At 38.1% G+C, this 21,513-nt stretch overlaps 1 protein-coding gene across 1 annotated transcript; it reads right to left on the bottom strand.

Annotated features, from left to right (window-relative positions):
* Nucleotides 1-152: 152 nt before the first annotated feature.
* On the bottom strand, nucleotides 153-17,671 carry LOC124641987 (shootin-1-like). The gene is made up of 10 exons (XM_047180275.1): nucleotides 16,858-17,671; nucleotides 15,653-16,165; nucleotides 10,608-10,794; nucleotides 9,347-9,471; nucleotides 3,751-3,899; nucleotides 3,104-3,261; nucleotides 2,527-2,710; nucleotides 1,506-1,764; nucleotides 895-1,161; nucleotides 153-577 (listed from the first exon to the last, which is right to left on the bottom strand). The coding sequence occupies exons 2-10, from the start codon at nucleotides 15,918-15,920 to the stop codon at nucleotides 390-392; spliced, it is 1,785 nt and encodes a 594-aa protein (XP_047036231.1). The 5' UTR covers nucleotides 15,921-16,165; nucleotides 16,858-17,671; the 3' UTR covers nucleotides 153-389.
* Nucleotides 17,672-21,513: the final 3,842 nt, after the last annotated feature.

Below are 21,513 nucleotides of genomic sequence, written 5' to 3'. Positions count from 1 at the left end.
AGACATTTGAGTAAAACTACTTTTACGGATTTTATCGCGGTTATATTAATATTAGTTACATAATCCTGACGTTTCGGATCGTTTACAGCATCCATGGTCACGGACAGACTAAATAATTTTAAACAATAGCCCAAGTAGTTATCCTCCACAGTTAGCAATATTTTAGCACAGAACCGGTGATTGTCCTTGGGTACATTTCTATAGTGTATACAGGGATAATCGTCGGTTTTGTGGCACCATTTCATTAAAGTTGTCTCAAAAGTGCTTCAGTGCGTTGACGTTCACCTCCCAAATATCCGGGACTCTGTAGTCCCGTGGTCTGGTAGAGACATACAAATTAATATAACCGCGATAAAATCCGTAAAAGTAGTTTTATCTATGTAGAGTCATCAGAGGTCACTGAACCCTGGTCGTGTGGAAGTCCTGCGCTTGCGCAGGGTGCCGAGTATGGCGAGCATCTCCTTGACGGCCTCGGGCTGTTCCTCTTGGACCTTCTTCTCCGAGACCTTGTGCTCGGTAGACTTTAACTGGAACTTGCCGCCTTTGATCTGGTCTACTATCGCGTCTATTGCGCCGCCTGCAAACATAATATAAAGGTTCAAAATCTATCTGTACTAAGACTATAAAAATGTTTCCTCATTTTGTTTTGCTTCAGCTAACCAAAAAAACTACTGAACCAATTTGAAAAATTCTTGCAATATTAAGAAGCTACACTCTTCCCTAACACAGGCTATGCTTGATCCCGTTCCATCCATCCTCCGAGCCTTTTTCCCGACTATGTTAGTGTCGGCTTCCAGTCTAAACGGATCTAACGGATTACCCAGGCAACCCAATACCCCTTGGTTAGACTAGTTTTACACAGAGAAATAATTTTAATAATAATATTGAACTCACCACACTCAGCCCCATTCTGCTTACTCTTCTTCAACGTGCCTACTTTACTGTGTAACATGTTAGCTAAATCATTCGCGTTGCCTTGAAACGCGACGCTCTGCGGCGGGGGCGGCGGCGGCGGCGGGGGCGGGGGTGGGGGTGATAGTATGCACGTCGGCATTGGGGGGGGGGGTGGGGGCGCTGGTGCTGCTGGGGGCGGAGGAAGACAGGGGTCGGGAGAAGGGGCTGATTGAGGTTCGGATGGTGGTATGTCTTCTGGTGTGGTTGCTGGAAATGATACAATTATGATTAGGTGGATGTTGCTAAAACATTGACATGATTAGATAGGCTAAACTATTTGACATAGTATTAAATATCGTATTGAAATTCAAGTCAAGTCACACATAAACGTCCTATTTTCTTAAAACAATGGTTTATTTAAAAATATAATTTGCTTTAGAATAAACATGCTGATTATTGGCATATCTAATCACAATTCCTTACACTTGATGGTAATTGTACAGCCAAAGGACCATGGGCACTTTTACATTAACACCATACCAACTTAAGCAAGAAAAGAAAAGTGATTTTCAAGAATACACGTAAATATAAATTATCAAAAGTAAACTCACCAGAAGTCTCAACAACTTCTTTAACTTCCTTCTTCTCACCGCCTGCCTCAAAGAAACTGATTCTATTCATAAGAGCAGACCTCTTGGGGGGTACTTTAGGACTTCTCTCCATCTCTTGCATTCTTCTCTCCATGTCTTGTAGTCTCCTCTCGGCCTTCTCTGCTCGTTCTATCGCCTTCTGTGCATCTTCTTCTGCTAATTTTATCTTCTCTTCCCACAGAAGGATGTCCGTGTCTTCGTGTTTTTCTGCTAGTTTTAACTGGAATTTTGAAAAAAGGGATCATTCGTTTTTTTTCCATTAATATAATAAATAAAAGTATGGACCGTTTTGGTAAAATTACATCTCAGTGTTGCTGGGGAGTTTGTTGCGCCTCTTCTTCCCAGCTAAGCACATAGTTTGTTAAAGTACTGATGAGCACAATAGAAAAGTATGTAGTTGAGATACGTTTTGTTGTTTTAAGTGACTGTATGAAAAAGAAGGTGCGATTTTTTAATACATAGTTTTATTTTTTTATAGTTTACTTAATATAGATTGGCTTTTTGTCCAACTAAAAGATATACAAAAAATATATTACAAAAATATGTTAGATAGGCAGTCGTTCCTTGTAAGTGAGCCACATTTGGTTAGATTGGAAGCTGACCCTAACATAGTTGGGAAAAGGGCTCGGGAGATGAAGAGTGCAACATTTTGCCTTAAACGCTTGCAGTGTGGCACGCGTTTAAATACTTTTTACGTTTTTTTTAAATGAGAATTAAAAAGTAGACAAAGGCAACATGTGCGAGCCTCGAGCTCCGAGCTCTGCGGCCCTCCGCCCGAACCCGCACAGGTATGCACTCCTCAAGTCGCCACTGAGCCTAGAGGACAAACCATCCAAAAGAGCGGTCTTTGAGAAACCTAGACTTCGATTCTAAACCTAAAATCTCTAACCTGCCTTGAGCAGCCATGAAAATTAACGCTGGTTCCTCCTCTATGTGAGAAAAGACCTGTATCCTGTGAAAAGAACTTAGTGACGTAGTATACCTGCAGGTCCTGTATCTGGTCGCGATGCCTGTTGTCCTGGTCCTCCAGGGCGTCCTTGAGGCAGTCCAGCTCGTCCATGAGGCGCAGCAGGCGCTGGTCGGGGTCCAGCTCGCCCAGGAGTAGGGCACTCTGGTGGGTCAGCAGCTTCACGCGCTTCTTGGCTGCACGAGCTTCGGTCTTGTAACTGAAGATGAAAAATTAGCCTTTAAAATAGACGAAGATTTTATCGTCATCTGTAGCCTTTTTTGATAGAATTGGCTTCCAGTCTAACTAAATGTAGCTGTGAACCAGTGTTTTAAAAGGAGCAACTATCTGTCCTTCTCAATTCAATTACCTAGGCAAACCAATACCCTTAGGCAGACGAGATAATGTTACTAAAAACAACCGTACAGTTAAAAGACAATGTAATGTAATAAGTAACTCCTCATATTTGTAATGAATAAACTCAAAAACTACGGAACCAATTTAAAAATTATTTCACTGTTAGAAAGCTTTGCTATCCCTAAATATACTACTTTATCCGGGCACGGGAAGGAGTTAAAAGCTATAGATTACCACAATAGTAACAAATACTCACGTCTCAGCCATCTCCCGGTCCTTGTCAGCATTGTTCTTCAAGCCGGTGACTTCCTCCATCAGCAGCTTGGAGACGCGGTTGTGTCTCTCCAGCTGTGTGCGGAGTTCTTGTAGCTCCTTCTCTTGAGCTAAAGACTTCTCTTTTTCGGCTTCTAACTCCTGGAATTTTCAAAGTTAAATGTTTTTATTTTAACACCTTTAATGGGTGCTTACGGAACATGAATAGCTATGGTAGTGATTAGTTTATGAAGAAGTTAAAATATAATAGAATATAATGATACATTTTCCTGCTGTGGGAAAGGGTAACGTTCTCAGAGAATAAATTCACGAGCGCAGGCAGGAACTGTCCTCCCCTGGGGCTTGTAATGACAACATAGTCGCTGGGGAGTTTAATGCACCACTTCTTCTTCCCAGTGAAAAATAATGGATGTGGCTGGCTGTCTTTTGATGACGTTTGAAAATGCTGATTTATCAGCCTTTTTTGATAAATGCATTACGAGTTGAAAAACCAGCTAAATAAAGGGTTATTTGCGGTTTCCAACGTGTCTTCCCAGGCCGAGAGACTAGCGTTTGACCTCAAATGTCCCAACATCGTCGCTTGCAAAAGAAAGTGTATGGATCCTGTTCCATCTCCCATACCCCAGTTACCTGTGCAGTGGCCACATTGGCCTCCTGCGCCTCGAACTCCTGCAACCTGGCGGCAGCCAGTTCCGTCTGCAGTGCTGCCACCTGACGGCTCAGCTCCGATACTGTCTGCTTCAGGAATTCCACCTCTTCATTGCTGCTTGCATCTGATGCTGCAAGGAATGAAGAACGAGTTGGGATTGGTTGAACAGTTAAGGTGGAACAATACTACGCATTTTACAAATCCAACTAGTTCTCCAAAAAAGAGTTCTGCTGGACTTCTGAATAGTGGGACTGAGCAAAAGTGATGAAGGTTTTGCTGTCGTGATGAAAATCACTGGTGCTACAAAAAGGCACTATGAAAGAACTTCTTGGGGGACTCATGCCCGTTTTCACCAACAATCTCTTAACGTTTAAGTGTCACTTAGAATAAGAGCCCCCCAATAATAAAGGTTATAAGGGACACTTAAACTTTGGTGAAAACGAAATTCGTATTAAGGATTTATTTATTTATTTATTTATTTAAAAAAGTACTGCCACATCACAAACATGTAACATTCGATAACTTAAACTACTATTTTAGTTTATGGCCTTATGCATGTGACAATAATGGCGTACATAACATTCGCAATTCATCGGCTCGAAGATGTAATACAATAATAAATTTTAAAAATAAAATGGAGAATATCTAATGAATACATAATTTGGAATTCAAATTTAACAAAGAATACAGTATAATTGTTTAAATATTAACATACATGTTTAATAAATGTCAAGTCGCATCAGAGAAAAAATAAAGAAATACAAGTAAAATCAAGTTAGAATAAAACAACAAATGAATAACTATTAGAATTAGGGTGCGTTTTTAATTTTGTTTTTGAATATACGCAACTTATCGTGGAACACATCAAGATCGGGTATTACTGTGATAAGGGAATGATACTCATCAATTATTCTACGGAGAGGTGCTTGCCGTCCCAGATTAGACTTTACAGTGGGGGTGCAGAAAATATATTTGATTTTCCCGCGAGGATAGGTTCGGGGAACCTTTAAAGGCATGTTCTCCAGAAAGTAGCTACACTGATATTGACCGCTTACGATTTTGTGAAAAAAGGACATGTCTAATAAAAGTCTCCGTTCACGAAGAGAACGCATTCCGAACCTGATTAGGCGCTCTTTGTAGGGATTTCTGTGGGAAAAACCTCTAGAATTATAAGCTAGGTACCTAGTGAACGCTCTTTGAATGCTCTCAACGCGCTGCGAATGCACCGCATAATACGGATTCCACGTTTTACGGCACCAAGGTTTGGTAAAGCAAGATTTTGGTGCGTTGATGTTTAAATCCGCCCGAGTTACGTTTTAAAAATCCGAGCATCTGAGCTGCTTTTGTGACGGACTTGTTAATGTGCGAGGTGAATTTAAGTTGACTGTCAACTATCACGCCAAGATCTCGGATTTCGTTGACCTCTGCCAGTGCTGTACCATCAAGCTTATATTCCGTAGCAAATTGCTTTCTTTTTCTAGTAAATTTAATGTGGAAGCATTTACTTGCGTTAAGTATCATACTGTTACAGCGACACCATTCTAGGATCGCATCTAGGTCACTTTGCAACTGGTGTACTCGAGCCAATGTTAATCTGCAGAGTGACCCACAAGTCCTCCAGATTTGTTTCCCAACCTTTGACACGAGCAGACGGTATGTCCCTAGAAATGGCCAAAAGCACCCCTCCGCCGTCCTTTTTAGGATTACTACTGCTTGATCGGTCCCTGCGATAAACAACGTAAGGTAAACGCGGGTGAAGTCGTCATGCCCCAATAGTCGTCAATTAATCTAAAAACATTTATTATTTTTTTCTACTGAACTTAAAATGGGCCGGTTTATATGTAAACATATTGTTGATATTATATTGCACAATTGAAATAACAATACGGGGTTTTAACAGTCACGGCTTCTAAGATATGTTATTTTAAACGTGTGTGCCCTAACAAAATCGTTTTTTCGTGAAGTTCAGCTGTCAAAAGTGAAACTCAGCACGTGGTTTTGTGCTTTGATTTACATAAATCCAGTGGGTTCTGTGGTATGTTTCTTTGTTTAATTAGATAGTTACGTTTATTTGCTAACGATGTAATATGCAATTTGGAATACTTTTAACATAGAAGATATATTTTTTTAATGTGACATCTATTGGTACTTTAAAACTCCGATTTGACCCAAAACCCGTCAATTTTACAATTATTATGACGACTACTGGGACATGCTCAAAAGTTGCACCTAAACTCGTCATAATGAGGATATTTTGTGTTTTACAGTACGAAATGCAAATAAACAGCGAATATCGGGACTTTTACAAAATTGTTAACTGTCTAGAACAAACATATTTAAGATTTCGACTAAATTTTTTCATAAAACTGAGTTTCTTTTAAGCTTTTTCTTAGGGGTAAATTTTACTCTGCTGGTTCTAGATACACGTACACAGTCATGTTATTCAATTCAATTCATATGTTTCTTAATGGTTAAATCCCCTGTTTTCTATAAGTATGCACTTTCTACGAGTGTTTTTTTAGGTATATATTGGCCGCTGTAGGCTTCCGCCATTCGATTAAGATCTAATGCTTTGGGTACAAGTAACTCTAGCACTAGCCTTTGTTTCTACTACGCTTGGATTACAATTTGTGGCAAGCAAAAATTGACTGTTCTTATAGTTATCGGCACGAATCTTGAGCTCTGACCTTCGCCTGTGAAGAAGTAATTTATTGGGTCCCTTTTGTGGTATGAAGTGAGGCGCGGGGGCGGGTTAAAGCGGTGATTGGCCCGCAGTGCATCGCGTCATAGCCGTCACTCGGGATTGGTTCTTTGCTAATAAATCACTTCTGCGCAGATGTAGGTCAGAGCTCAAGATTCGTGCCGATAACTATACACTATGCTTTTTGTTCGAAATAACTGCATGTCGTCACGCGTATTGTACCGCGTCTCCCTAACGTCCCTAACTAGTTTTGACGCAAAAAATATTAAAATCAGTTTTAAAACTAAGATGACATAGCTTCCATCGCTGTCACTTCTTTGCTTGTCGTATTCGATATTGATGGGTAAAGAGTAATCTTAAGTAAGATTTTTTTATTTAAAATTGTATGTATTTAGTGATTGCATGATCGTAATTTTAATAGCAGATCATGACTGAAAGAAACTACAAGCAAGAGGGCCTTTGAAAATTCATAAAAGCTGTAAATCAAGGGGCCACACACAACATCAGATGCAGCAAGAAAATTTAAAACGCCCTTTTGAGACAACTTTAATGAAAAGGTGACACAAAACCGACGATTATCCCTGTATAAAATATACTATAGAAATGAACCCAAGGGCAATCCCCGGTTCTGCGCTAAACTATTTAATTGCTAGGTAACTGTGGAGGAAAACTACTTGGGCTATTGCGTTTTGATGTTAGTGGATTAGGATATAGGAAACTATAGGAACTATGGCACCTGGAAAAATATTCGTGGTGGCCTGGTGGGCAAAGAATCAACCTCTCAAGTATGAGGGCGCGGGTTCGATTCCAGGTCAGGCAAGTACCAATGCAACTTTTCTAAGTTTGTATGTACCTATAACACCAATGACTGTGTTTCGGATGGCACGTTAAACTGTAGTTCCCGGCTGTCATTGAACATCCTTGGCAGTCGTTACGGGTAGTCAGAAGCCAGTAAGTCTGACACCAGTCTAACCATGGGGTATCGGGTTGCCCGGGTAACTGGGTTGAGGAGGTCAGATAGGCAGTCGCTTCTTGTAAGGCACTGGTACTCAGCTGAATTCGGTTAGACTGGAAGTCGACCCCAACATAGTTGGGAAAAAAGGCTCGAAGGATGATGGTGATGAGGAACTTTTGCACTTGCCGGTGACAATGTATGAAATACATGTTAAAATGGCAGGTGGGGCTCGCCAGCTCAATTACTGGGCCCCCGGGAATCAGTCACTGAATAGCAACCTGAGGGCAATAGGGACATGGGCGGCTGAAGGGTGAGGATACCTCGGCGGACTTTAAACGCAGAGCACGCGCTCCCTGTGGGTCCAGCATCACCGGCCTACTCGCCACTTACCACGAGGCACCTACTCTCCGAGCAGGGCTGCTAACCTTGCTCTAGCGACTCCACTCTGGTCGGCCAATGAGGCAAGCCAAGAGGCGGGAGACCTATCCCTCGTCATGCTTCACTCCGGCAGGCCGGAGATGGGGACAGTCACGGAGGACAAGGGACAGTATACTCTCCCTGGAGCACTCGGTATACATAGCCTCGCGGGGTCGCTACTCCCCGTCATCCACCTCAGATGCCCTGCGGGGCTTATTAGATATTATTATTATTGGGTTTGAACGCTTAGTTGTACCTAATCATATATTTTTTTTGATTGATACCTTTAAGACAGTTTGAACTATCTATAGAGATTTTTGCAAATCGTACTAAGCATGTGCTAAGCAGTTCAGAAGTTTTGATGAATGACAACCTTACCTGCATATTTATGAATGTTAGTAATTATTTCGCGGAAAGCTATATAAATGAATGTGGCTTTTATTTTTTGTGAAAACTAATTATTTTATTTTACAATTTAAATATTTTAATAGTAATTTATTTTACTCGTGCTACAATGCACATGACTGCATGGTTATTATGACTAAGAAATACAACATATATTTTATAGACTGATTTTGTGACTGCGTTTGATGGATAGGAATATAAATTAAAATGCAACTATGTATCTGTTTTATTGAATACCTGCTCTTCTAACAGATTATGACCTGCTATTCTAAATAGGGATTTGGTCTTTTATCTATCTACTAACTAATGTTTCAAAGGTACAGGTATGCTTAACAAATTCAAGCACAAGAAAAATGTACTTAACTTGAACTTTATGTTCAAGAGCAGAGAGTTCACATTAGCATTAAAAGTTGACGAGTACTGGGAATATTTGACGAGTATCCGTACAAATCAGACGACTATTGGTACAAATCGCCCTTTTTTTACTTTTGCCTTAATAAGTATATAAACCCATTAAAATTATTAAAAAAACATTAGTTACTTAGAATAACGAATAAATACTCTATCACGTCATGCAAAAATTTTCATTTTCTATTGAATATTTAACACACAGTAGCGCTTCAAAGTCAGTGATTTCCGAAATCCGACGAGTATTGGTACGTTTACCTTATCTATCATCGAACAATTCGTGATTAGAAATATTTGAATTGAGCCAGGTTTCAGTAAATGCAATAATCTTGTAATTCGACATCACAATATTTTTTGAAACCTCGTTAGTCTTAGTTCTTAGGCCCTGCACATTCTGGTAGTATATGTCAAGCATTGCGATTATAAAATACATCAATTCATTATTAGCAAAATACATTAACAACTTAAACTAAAAGCTTAAGACTATCCACACTTTTAATTGCTATAGCTTGATGTTCCACTGATTTCCGAGCAAAAATTCGTCCATTGCGAACCCATACAAATTTGATTCCCGAAATGCTATAATTAGGGGATCCATAAATTTGGGTATTTGTTGGTGAAAATGGGCGTCAGTAGTCCAGTAGTGGACGTTACTGACCTGTTACCTGAAACTTCAATATACCCCACTCACCAGTATCCAGCGAGTCGGTGAGGTCGATCTCGACGGCCTTAGCGGGCAGCGCCTGTATGAGCGCCGTGCTGCGACGCTTCAGCTGCTTGTTCTGCTTGTACCACTCGCCGGCTTGCTGCATCACCCTGGAACATACACCCTTTGGTAACTACTAGCTTCTGCTATCAATCAAGAAGCCGACCCCACCATAGTTGGGAAAAAGGCTCGGAGTATGACTAGCTTCTGCCAGCGGTTTCACCCGCATCCCGTGGGAACCTCTGCACGAACCAGGATAAAAAGCCTATAGCCTTCCTCGATAAATGAGATATCTAACACTGATAGAAAGTTTTTCAAATCGGACCAGCACTTCCTTGAGATTAGCGCGTTCAAACAAACGAACTCTTCAGCTTTATAATATTAGTAAGCATAGAGAATAATGTAGACTTTCAATTTTCTTCATAGGAACTTGGAAAGTTGACTCCATGTTCTGTCTTCACCTCTACACCACAATTCGAGATGTTAAATTGTTTATTCAGTTTTTTGCACATTACAGGTTGGCATATATGGCTCTTCAAGTTCTGTGTCTGTTTATTTTGGAAAAAATATATGAATAAAAGAGACAGATATGGCTTTATGTATCAAGGTAATTACATACTACATAGTAATTAAAAACCCTTAAATATTAGTATGTCCTTCACTAATTAATGCTTAAGTACCACATACCGTTTGGCCGCCTTAGATAAGCTAATGGCGGAAACACATTAACCAACTTCAACGAATTTTTGGTAAATTGATTTTGTCCTTTGTTTTTGAGGTTTATAAGAACTCTTTTGAATCATGTGATGTGCATATGTGATAAATATATTCTCATATAGGGGAAAGTTACAATTAATATCAGAGGCTACGGTGGATTTATCACACTCTTTTTCCAACCTAATTAACTTAGTAACCCTTCAGAAATCCAGCTGTTCTATCTGTCTGTCATTCTTTTTCTTGATCAAGTACATGATGAATGACATATTAATATTTTGTAGATATTGTGATTGTAATCTTTAAGATTTTTTTATAAGATAGGCAGACATTTGAGTTGCTGTGGAGTTTGTTACGCCACTTCTTCTTCCCAGTAATAACAGATAGGAAGTGTTGACGGGTGGGCATTTTTAGGGCTGTGTCATGTAATTCTGACGTTCGATAAATGTTGTTATTCAGCCTACTATGAATAACCGATTTTATATTTTGATTTGTCAAAAGACAGAAATAAGGCAACTAGAAAGACACTCACTTATGCATAACTCCAGCATCCACATCCCTCTGGTTCTTAAGCTGCTGGTACTCATTGAAGAGCTTCTCCGACACAGTCTTGAGCTTGTTGAGCTCTCTCGTGCGCTCGCGCAGCTCGGAGTCCAGCAGTTGTCGCTCCTCGAACAGTATGTTGTAGCGGCGTTGGAGGTCATCGTACTCGCGTTTAGCTGGAATTTAGATAATTTTTAATTAGGCCGTAGGCTAATTATATTTAGTAAAACGGCTGAACCAACTAAAATAAAATTTTAGGGAACAGATTGAACATGGACAAAGGAGAACGAGAAGTTTAATCTACCAAGGAGTTACATCCAAGAAATGAAAAGTTTTAGAGTTAACAACCATTCATAAAAATAAATAAATACAGACATGCAATGTGTCTGAATTTTTTGTGGCCTAGAGGTATTTGCAACCAGACACCAAACAACAACCAACGTGTGGTAGTTATAAGGAAATACTCAATAGAGCAATGTATATATCGCAGCACCTGTTCATTGTATGATTATATCAAGTTACCTACTGATAAAAAACTGCCACTAAATCTATTCATATACTATTTTATTCATTTTTATACATATAAAAACCTCAATAAAATTGTGAAAAAGTCATCTTAAAAGCTAGCAGCCATTTTTTCCCCACTAATACCTAAGTACAATCATGAATAAATATACACAACGGAGAAACTATACCATTCAATCGTCTATAAAACCATTCATTTCACATTTAGGTACCTATTAATATTAGTAATTCGCATCAATGAAGTACACACTAATAAGTATGAGTCAAGTTAAGCACAGTGAAATTATTTACTCAGCTATCGGAGAGCGATGTCATATGTATGAACAACATTCCTACCGCAGGCCCATTCAAGCATTACTAAATGGTTTCAATTTATAAACTGTTTCAATATAGGCATAATAATATTTGATAAGAAATTGTGTCTCAGGATGCAGTAATGAATTATTTGAAAGTTAATGCTATTAATGCGGATGAATTGTTTCTGTAATGCACTTTTGTATCTGGTATCTTTGTTTAAATGCAGACAAGATTGGTTATCATTAAAGAGAAAACATTTCTTGTTAGTGGTGCATAAATGTAACTTGCCTTACTGCTCTGTAGTATGTAAATACATAATTCAATGGATGGATAAGCACCTGAGTTTAGATAACATAATTGATACGATATTTATTAATAAAATATTTATCACATGTCACATACATATTAATAGGTATCTGATAGACTTGGTAATGTAAAAAGAACATTAATGATGCAGTAATGAAAACTTACATGGTGTTAAAATACAAATTTCATCAAATAAGAAGTATTTTAGAAGATACGCAACATACCTATTTACTTAACATAAATTATTTTAAGTTGTACATATTATTAGGTGCTGTTTGTGCCTCTAATGGGCAAACATAACTGTAAAATAGATTATTTTTATATTTGTTATGTATTGCTGTTGGCGTACTATAATGAATGAGTAAATAACTAATATTATATTCGAATAACAGTGTGACAATAACCTTCTTTCATATTGTCCATCACATAAACACAGAAAATCTTGTTTACAATACCTATATTACACAATATTTTGAATTGATTAACTATGAAACATTTCAGAAAGACAAAAAGCAACACTTTTGTCAGCATTTAATATATTTAAACTAAATAACTCTATGAATTTGAGCAGCAAACAAATGATTAATATTTAACTTTCCTTACAACTGGTGCACGTTGAAAATATATTTGAATACATCAGCTGTGGTCGGCCTACATGTTGTATTCACCACAATTGAGGAAGATTGTTTATGAATTTTTATAGTTATAGTAGTTTTAACAAGCAACATGAAACATTAAAATAAAAGGCATCTTTTGTTTACAATTTCACATACTGCAAATTGTCAATTTTTGTTTGTAACAGCATTAATAACAATGGAATCTAACATCAGATTTTTACCTTTTAAAACAGCTATTTTAAATAGTTTTAAATAATGTTATTTCTTTGTACCCTTGACTGATATAATATATCTGTTATGGACCAAGTGATAAATTGGGCAGTATACATAATGCCTGGTCATTATGAATAATGCCCAATATGAGAGCGCAATTTGATAATAATTATTCAAATAATCAAATTGACCGGGCACTATACATATTGCCCGTGACATTTTGGGCAAAGTAATACAAACATATTTAATTTCATTTTTTTTTGTTTTTCCATTTAACTTAAAATAAACTAAACATTAAACCACTTAAATAATCAGCCTCATGATTTGGATTAATAATGAAGGACTTCTGCCTTAAAAATCCACTAGTTTTTGCATTTAAAAGTTAAGGAAAGTCATATTAAAAATATAACATAAAATATAATTAAATTTAAAACCAAAAATTTACAACGTATCTTTGTTTTATACAAATGACTTATTATTATAAAACAAAATAAACTAAAGTTTAAGCGATTGGACTCATTATTTGGCATAATTAACTTTTATTATTTAGCTTCTCTAAATAAAAGTCACATAGAAAATATAATTAAAATAGGGTGCTATTTAAACAGGCTTCTTTTTAATATCATTAATCGCCCCCAAAAATGTATGTTGCCTTCTAAAATACTAAGTCAGCCACAATTAAATTTGTAGCATGCTAAACTAAAGTAAACTTCTGAAATACTATTAAATGACATCATAATATATAAAATGACAATATTTTTTTTACTCAGTACGTTTAAAATATAACACATCCCATATCAATTAACAGAGCATGGAAGTAAGCATGCAACATGCAGCAAGCATGGCTTCTGTCACGGCTCCGGCGCTGCGGGGCTCCGGCGGTCCCATGCGAGCTTATCGTCGCAGATGGTTTTCACGCTCACCACCGCAGCTTCGGCTTGCTGGCCGGCTCAGCCGGCCAGCCTCAGCCGTGGCGGCGAGCGCTTCAACTATCTGCGCCTCAGCTCGCAGGCCGCCTCGCCCCTCCACGCCTACGCGGTTTTGAATTGCACTCTAGGGGTAGGGCAGACAAGACTACGTGGAGTCGGTTTTGCAGCGATTCGTTTTCGTCACTAAGTTCAGATTTTAATACAATGTTTTGAATCCAAATTAAATTCTACCATAAAAAAAAAGCAGCCAAGAATAATGAGATCAAGAAAAACGAGGCCGAGTTAGTAAATTAGATGACAATTGTCCAATTAATAATTTTGTGGCTAGACTTATAATTTCCCATTAAAATAGAACATATAATTTAAAACAATAATCATAACATATGTAGCAAGTATCAGGATTTATTTATTAGAACAACTGAAACCCTCGCACCGCATAAAATATAGCTTTATTATCAATTTGCCCAACTATCATGTAGCAATATAATAATGCCCGTGCAATGTGATAAATAATGAAGTTAAGATAGTTATTAATCATTTGGCCCGATAAAGCTAGACATTATTCATAATGCTCGGGCATTATAAATAATGCCCGAATTAATCACATGGTCCATAACATATCTATTGCAATACAATGCAAGGATAGAAACATATGAAACAATACAACATTGTGTATTATCAATACTTATTTATTACAATTTAATATTTAGATACTAATATAATAAAGAGGAAAAATATTATGTTTGTGTGTTGCCTGAAATGATTGAACAGATTTGAAAAATCTTTCACTGTTGGAAAGCTATACTATTCCCGAGTAACATAGACTATATTTTCTCCAAGTACGGGAAGAAGTTTCCCCGGGATACAGGTGAAACCGCAGGAAAAAGGATGTATAATATGTTTTTTTTTTCATGTGTGTTGATGATTAATGATGTATCCAGCCTATATTACGCATTTGACATTATGATATCACATGACCCATTTTATTTCCTAGAATTATTGTGTAATGATTATTACTGCTGAGTGCTCTATGAATCAAGTTTGCATAAAAACTAATAGAGAATAATTATTGAGAAATCGCTCCCTTAGGCAGCCACTTTTCGACTTATGCTCAAAAATAAAAAATAAATACTGACAATGACCAAGTTTTTGACATTTTCTGGGAAATTTATGCAAATTTTGAAAATAAAAAATAATCAGGTACAAGAAGAACCTATACGTAAGAATTAAGTCTGTAGTAACAATATATTTTCCTTAAAATACTTGAATAGAAAACAAATTGAATAATATGTGCGTATATAATAATATTTGCTTAATGCGACCATGCATTAAGCAAATAGGTACTTAAGTAGTCAATGTTGGATATATACCTCAAGCTAAATACATAAAGCCTATTTCCAAAACATAAAGACCAGTTAAGGTTCCAATTGTCTTTGTTTTATTATCATATGAGCTAAAGAAAATGTAGCGAAATGCTCAAATTACTTACAAGTTTCGTCAATTAATTCGGACAATAAACGTTATAGCTCACTTAATATTTGTTGATCAATATTCAACTTTGCCACAAACTCTATTATATATTCAAAGTGAATCATCAACTTAATTTCACAATGCAAAATAATGAAATGATTGCCAAAACAATAACAGTGGAACGTGTTTTACGAATTTGACAAGCTTTTTTGACAATTAAACTTTCAGAAACCAAAATAGTGTTGCGCAATTATAATGTCGATAAGTTTTTTCGTTGAAAACGGCTCATACCGTTATTCTGAACGGTATAATAACTCTCTTATTCCTTGTATATGGTTAGTCATTATTCCTTACGTGTAATGCGTAGTAAACAGATGATACCGATGTCTTTGTCAATACACTAACCTATACTAACAAGTGTTTTGAATAAATTTACTCGATAAATAGAATGTGTTAAAAGTTTAGGTATTTTATATGCGCAAGGATTGGGGAAGATTATGAATTAATGTCCAAGCAACAGGTTATCTTGTCATAATCCGACAAATACGCGAATAGGACTTTCAACTTAGCTTTTCGTTTGCATACGACCCGGGAGATATTGTGACATGCGCAGTTAACACCACAAAAAAGTCGCAAAAACTAAAGATTTTACCTCAGAAATAATGTAGGGCACTTACCTTTTTCGGATTTAAGTAAATAAGTTTTGTGTTTTCGCTCGGCATCTTCGTATCTATTTTTCCACTTTTCCACGTATGTGGAGATCGCGATGTTAGCCTCCTTGGTGTGTTGTTGCGCGTCGGGCGGCGTCATCCTGGCGGCAGTGGCGCGCGGGATCCTCGTGGCCGCGCCGCCGCCGGGACAGAGCGAGACGGCGCTCCGACCGCCTTGACACTGATTGTTGCTCGACGCGATCGCAAATACATTATCACCGTTCCTTTTAATCATTTTTGCATTCGATTTTTATTGCACGCGCGCGTCGAACGCTCGCATCCTCTCGTTTTCACGTATGCACCGACGGGACACGTGTTAGATCAACAGGCTGGTGCGTCGCTAGTTGTAAAGTGTCGAATTTTATTCGCGAAAGGACTTCTTTGTTCTCGCCTTTGAGGAAAATACGTGTGATATTATACGCGGCACTCCAGACTATGTCACGCGCGTTCACTTGTAAAGCAGCCTTGATCGGTTAGAAGCTGCAACAAATAATTCAATATTTATAAAAAGCGCGACAAGAAGACAAGAATGAGGGCCGAGTGTCAGATTTCAACTAAGGTTACTAACGTAAGCGTGTGGTGATATGATAATGAGGACTTCGTCATCGTGAGTCATACGGCTTGGTGTTTACGCTTTTTGTTTACGTTTGACGTTGCCTCATCAGTTAGTGGTGTTAACGTTCGATTCTTCTTAGAATCTAGTTAGAATTTAGTCAGAAGCCACTATGCATGGAGCGCTTAATAGGCTATCAATAAGATCTATGATTCGCAGCGTTATTGTTTCATATCAATAAAAAGTATCTACTTCATGACTTGCCATTGATTTGTCCGTTTATAATAATTTCTTCAATTGTGTTGGTAGATTGAATGTTTCTTGTTTTATTTTTATGTCACTAGATAATTTCTATTCATGATGATCATCACTTAGTTAATGCTTGTTAGAATCATACTTGATTGTTAAATGTTGAACAATAAATGTTTATTTATATTTCTGTGTTTTAGTATAAACTGTATGGAAATTCATTAAACATAAAATACAAATCACTAAACGTAATAAAGAAAAAATTCTAAATAAAAAAATTATAGTACAGAAATAAACTCTCTTCATTTAAAATTTTATAAATCAATCTCTCTGGTCTCGTTCAGAGAAAAATAGAAAACAAAACACTCACCAATGAAAACATAAACACAATAAAAATCCACAACCTCACATTAGTCACCAACAAATAAAATGCCACTGAATCGGAAAAATAAAACAAATTAGCGACTAGCTACCACATGTCAAAATCCACTACTAAACTCTGTGAGCGCATTATGTCCAAGTAGGGCTGAACGGAAATTCTAAAATTAAACCATTTCCAGTGAAACGGAGAGCCGAACCGTCTTGTCTATGTAAGAGACATGCAACGTGTGGCCTGTGTGGGCTCGAATTGTTAGACATCTCAAGTGATTTAATTGTCACGACCGAGATGCGAAGCATTAATCTCCTCCTGTTGCTAATGTCCTCTTGTTTATCTAAGTTTTATTGAACTCTTAATGGATTGTATTGAAATTTTGGAACTGTCGCATTCATTTTGCGTGATTAATTGATTTCGATAGATTATTTAAATATCTTACAAAATGAACAGCATGCTAAAACTTATTTTATATTCAAAATTGCTTTTTTGAAAAAGCAACTGGCATTATAAGACCACCAACCATGAATTGCGTTAACGGAAGATCAAAGACAAATATTGTCTTTCTATCTGTTGGCGGTCACAAAGTCTAAACTAAGCGCATAAGAATGGCTTGTTGTATATTCCAAGTATGTTAAGCACCTGCCTTGAGTCATGTCATGTGGCAATCAAGTACCTACTAAGAGGTGTTTATTAAATCTTCCAGCGAACACAGAGACATCTTGCAATTAGTAATTACTTGCATGAACACTGCACACACATCAGCAAGGTTGTGTTTCATTAAATTCCTTCCCTATTCTCGAGTCCAAGCCACTTGTGTTTTATAAGAACAAACAGAACAGAAGCTCTAGTTCTAGAGAATTGCAATGGTACATGTTGGTACAGCAAAACATTATAGTGACCCATTTATTTCAATTGACTCTAACAACTAGAGCGTATTCTTTTCTCCCGCTTATCCACATGGGAAGAATTTGTACTGCGATAAGTACATAAACATAATTTTTCAAGTGTTTACTTCCTTATATTTTTTTTTTCCGACATCAAAAATCATCAAATGACCCCTCCCGCTGTGGGTTAGCAGCGGTGAGGGAGTGTCAGACTCTTACTGACTAAAAACCGTCGTGTTCCGTCATAGGCCTTTTATGTACCAGGGCCGCGGTATCTCTTTCGAACAACTCGCAGCCCCGGCAGGCCTTGGCCCTGCTGGGCCCCGCTGGGGTTGCTGACATCTCTTTGAGGAGCGCGTGGAACAACGCGCGCTGTCGACACGGGTCTGTCGTCTAAGTAGACAGAGGGACGATGAGCCACCCGAACTCACCGCCCACAGACCCACGCCTACGGTGGCCGGGAGTCATCTCGCGACACCCGGCGCCGATGGTGTCTACCTGGTCCAGCGCGGCGGCCGGGATGAGAGGTGCGAACTCTCTGGCGTTCCGCCTCCTCCTTCTCGAGCATGACCACTTCGCAGAAGGAGGCGACGGCATCCCATTCCCTCTCGCCCCGGACCATGGCCTGAACAAGGGCCGGACGCGAGAGGTCGCCGCCGCCTAAAGCCTCGACGAGGACCCGGCGGTGCCCCTCCCATGCGGGGCACACCTGGTCTGTGTGGTCCACCGTGTCCTCGGGGCTGTCCGCACAATGGTGACACCCGGGCGCCTCCTCACGACCGATTCGGTGCAGGTACCTCCCGAAACAACCGTGTCCGGTGAGGACCTGCGTCATGCGGTGCGTGAGGGCGCCGTCACTCCTCCCGAGCCACTCCTCAAAGAGGGGACTTACCGCCACGATGGTGGCGTGCCCTTTACTTCCTTATCTTACGGACTGCTTCTACTTAACTTTTATTTAGTAATGGTTACGGCACAATTTCCTGTTACATTTACCTACTGCAATTAAGATAAAATATGTTATTGGGTACTAAAATTACACATCAACGCTCCTTAACTGATTGGTTCTCTGATTTCATTTATTATTTAAAGCATCCAAGGCAGCGGTGTTACATTTAAAGTTCAAGAAACCAATCGGAACATAAAAAGCGACAAAAACTTGGAAGCTGATACCGGCCAGGTCTTAAAGAACTTTACCATATTTAGGTAACGAGGTCAAAGTGAGGTTCACCTTTGTAAAGAGCTTCGCCAACATTGCTATCGGCAAGGCAACCCGATTACGATATGATGCCCAACTTTGTCATATTATAATGTATAAGTAACTATTCATTAAATTCGAGTTTCGACACCTCGAAGCAGTAGAGTGGTGATAAAAAGATAGTCATCGATATTAAGCGCGTCACTATTTTCAGCAACTTATTTTTAATGACGCTACTTTTACCGCAAGTTTGGTATAGATAGTTCAACTCAGATTTGCGCGCGGCCCTATGTGTGCGTCGGCTTGTAAATATACAACTTTCATTCGTGTGACAGTGACGTCGTCCGAGCATGACGTGTTCTCATCGCTTTTTGTTATGGGTACAGTCGTTTACGAAAATGTCTAGTTCTTCACGGAGAAAATGTTTTAAGGAGTCAGGTAGCGTTTCAAAAAAATGAAACAACATTCAAAGCTTTTTATTATTACATTTTACAGTTTATCATTATTTTCTCATACGGCTTTTCAAATTGACATTGACAGTTTGACAGTATCTAAGAAATAAATGAAGTGAAATATCTAAGATGAATTAAATACTTCTTACATATTTTCTAGCTCGGGGTACGCGGACAATAAATAAATATGTGGACTAAGAATGTAAAAGACCTATAATTTAGTATAATAATGGAAACAAAATGTGTGGGGAATTTTAAAAAATTATATTGCTTCGCATAATGTCGACCATAATAAGACGGAAATAATGAAACTCATAAATGAACGTTTAAGTCAAATTGATGAAGGGATGTTGGGTAATACTTGTCGACATGTACAAAAGAAAACCGGCCAAGTGCGAGTCGGACTCGTGCACGAAGGGTTCCGTAAATTACAGTTAAATCAACCTATCTCAAAAACTATAAGAGATACTTTGATCAAACCAAAAATCGTTGAAAGAGTTAATTAGCATGCATCACCTCTATTTTTTTTAGAATTTTATACCCCGTAGTTATAAAAATAGAGGGGGGGGACATACTTTTTACGACTTTGAGAGCTGATATCTCAAAAACCGTTCACTTTAAGAAAAATGTTTTTTAGAAAACTTTATATCATTTTAAAAGACCTTTCCATTGATACCCCACACGGGTATGTACATCGAAAAAAAAAATTTCATCCCTCAGTTACATGTATGGGGGGCCCCACCCCCAATTCTTTTTTTTACTATTTAGTGTCATATTTTTGTAGCGGTTCATACAACACATATTCCCATCAAATTTCATCACTGTAGTACTTATAGTTTCCGAGTAAATCGGCTGTGACAGACGGACAGACGGACAGACGGACAGACGGACATGACGAAACTATAAGGGTTCCGTTTTTGTCATTTTGGCTACGGAACCCTAAAAAAGAAGAATACTATAGACATTTTGACATGGAGTCAGAATTTATAATTAACATTGGTGAAAGTAGCGAATCCGAAAATTCATCATTTGATTTTTCAAGTAGCGATACAGAATCATTATAAATAAATAAACTAAATTACGTAATAACTGTACTTTAAACAGCCGTATACAACCCCTAAATAACTGTATTTGTACCCGACTGTACCTCTTGTCACGCACACAAAGTCACTGTATATGTACAAGGGTTACCCACACATAGGGCCGCGCGCACGACTGAGTTGAACTTACTATAATCGCAACAGCCTTGCTTAATAAAACCAATTATTATTTTAATCGACAAGCAATTACTATAAAAATAAGCACAGCAAAAACACTGCATTTTCCGTTTCCGTATACAGATTTAGGATATTACACAGATCAAAAATAAAGTAAAAATTTTGCTAAATTTATGCGGCAGCAAACTGAAAAGTGTTGCCGCAGCCGCCCACGGGCTGCTCATTATTTCTTTCAAGTTGAGACGCGAGCTTTGATTTACTGTGAAATTGAATTTATACATGCTGCTTATACTCTCTTTGAAGTCGAGTTAAGGAAAAACTTTATCGACTAGAGTTTTACACGATAGATTTAGAAGCGTTATTTATGAATAAGAAATTTTATAATCATCTTTTTCGCATTTTACGTAATAAGTTGCCGTTACAACGCTAGCATTAAAAGAAAATTCAGTTATTCTTCGCATACATTTACGAGTCTTCGCTTATTTAATGTTTCGTAGAAACTGCAATTTTAATCATATCATTAATAATTGAAATCAGGACTTAATACGATGTTGAACTGAAGTATACTTATTTCAATGATGTACCTCCGGTAGTCCTTAACTGTTTCCATGTCCGTCCACTTTAAACTACAAAAGCTTGAACATAACCCACATTTTACGGGAACTCGCATCACTTCCTGCGACCTGCAGTGAGTAAATTCGGCAATATTATTTTTATGAGCGAATAATAAACGCCTGAGCGACCATTCACCTCAGTCCTATTTCTGGGCTCTTGTTAACCTCTGCTCGTAAAATCTCGCTACTGGCAGTAAGGAGGACGTAAAAATGTTGCTTACACCATTCCATTGATGAGAAGTCGCGTTTACTGGTCAAAGAGTATTTAACTACATATAAAATAACTGT

This window comes from Helicoverpa zea, chromosome 23 (genome assembly GCF_022581195.2).
Source record: "Helicoverpa zea isolate HzStark_Cry1AcR chromosome 23, ilHelZeax1.1, whole genome shotgun sequence".
Classification (NCBI taxonomy): Eukaryota; Metazoa; Arthropoda; class Insecta; order Lepidoptera; family Noctuidae; genus Helicoverpa; species Helicoverpa zea.
The sequence above is the reverse complement of the archived record's forward strand: the minus strand, read 5'-3'. Positions and strand labels throughout refer to the sequence as shown.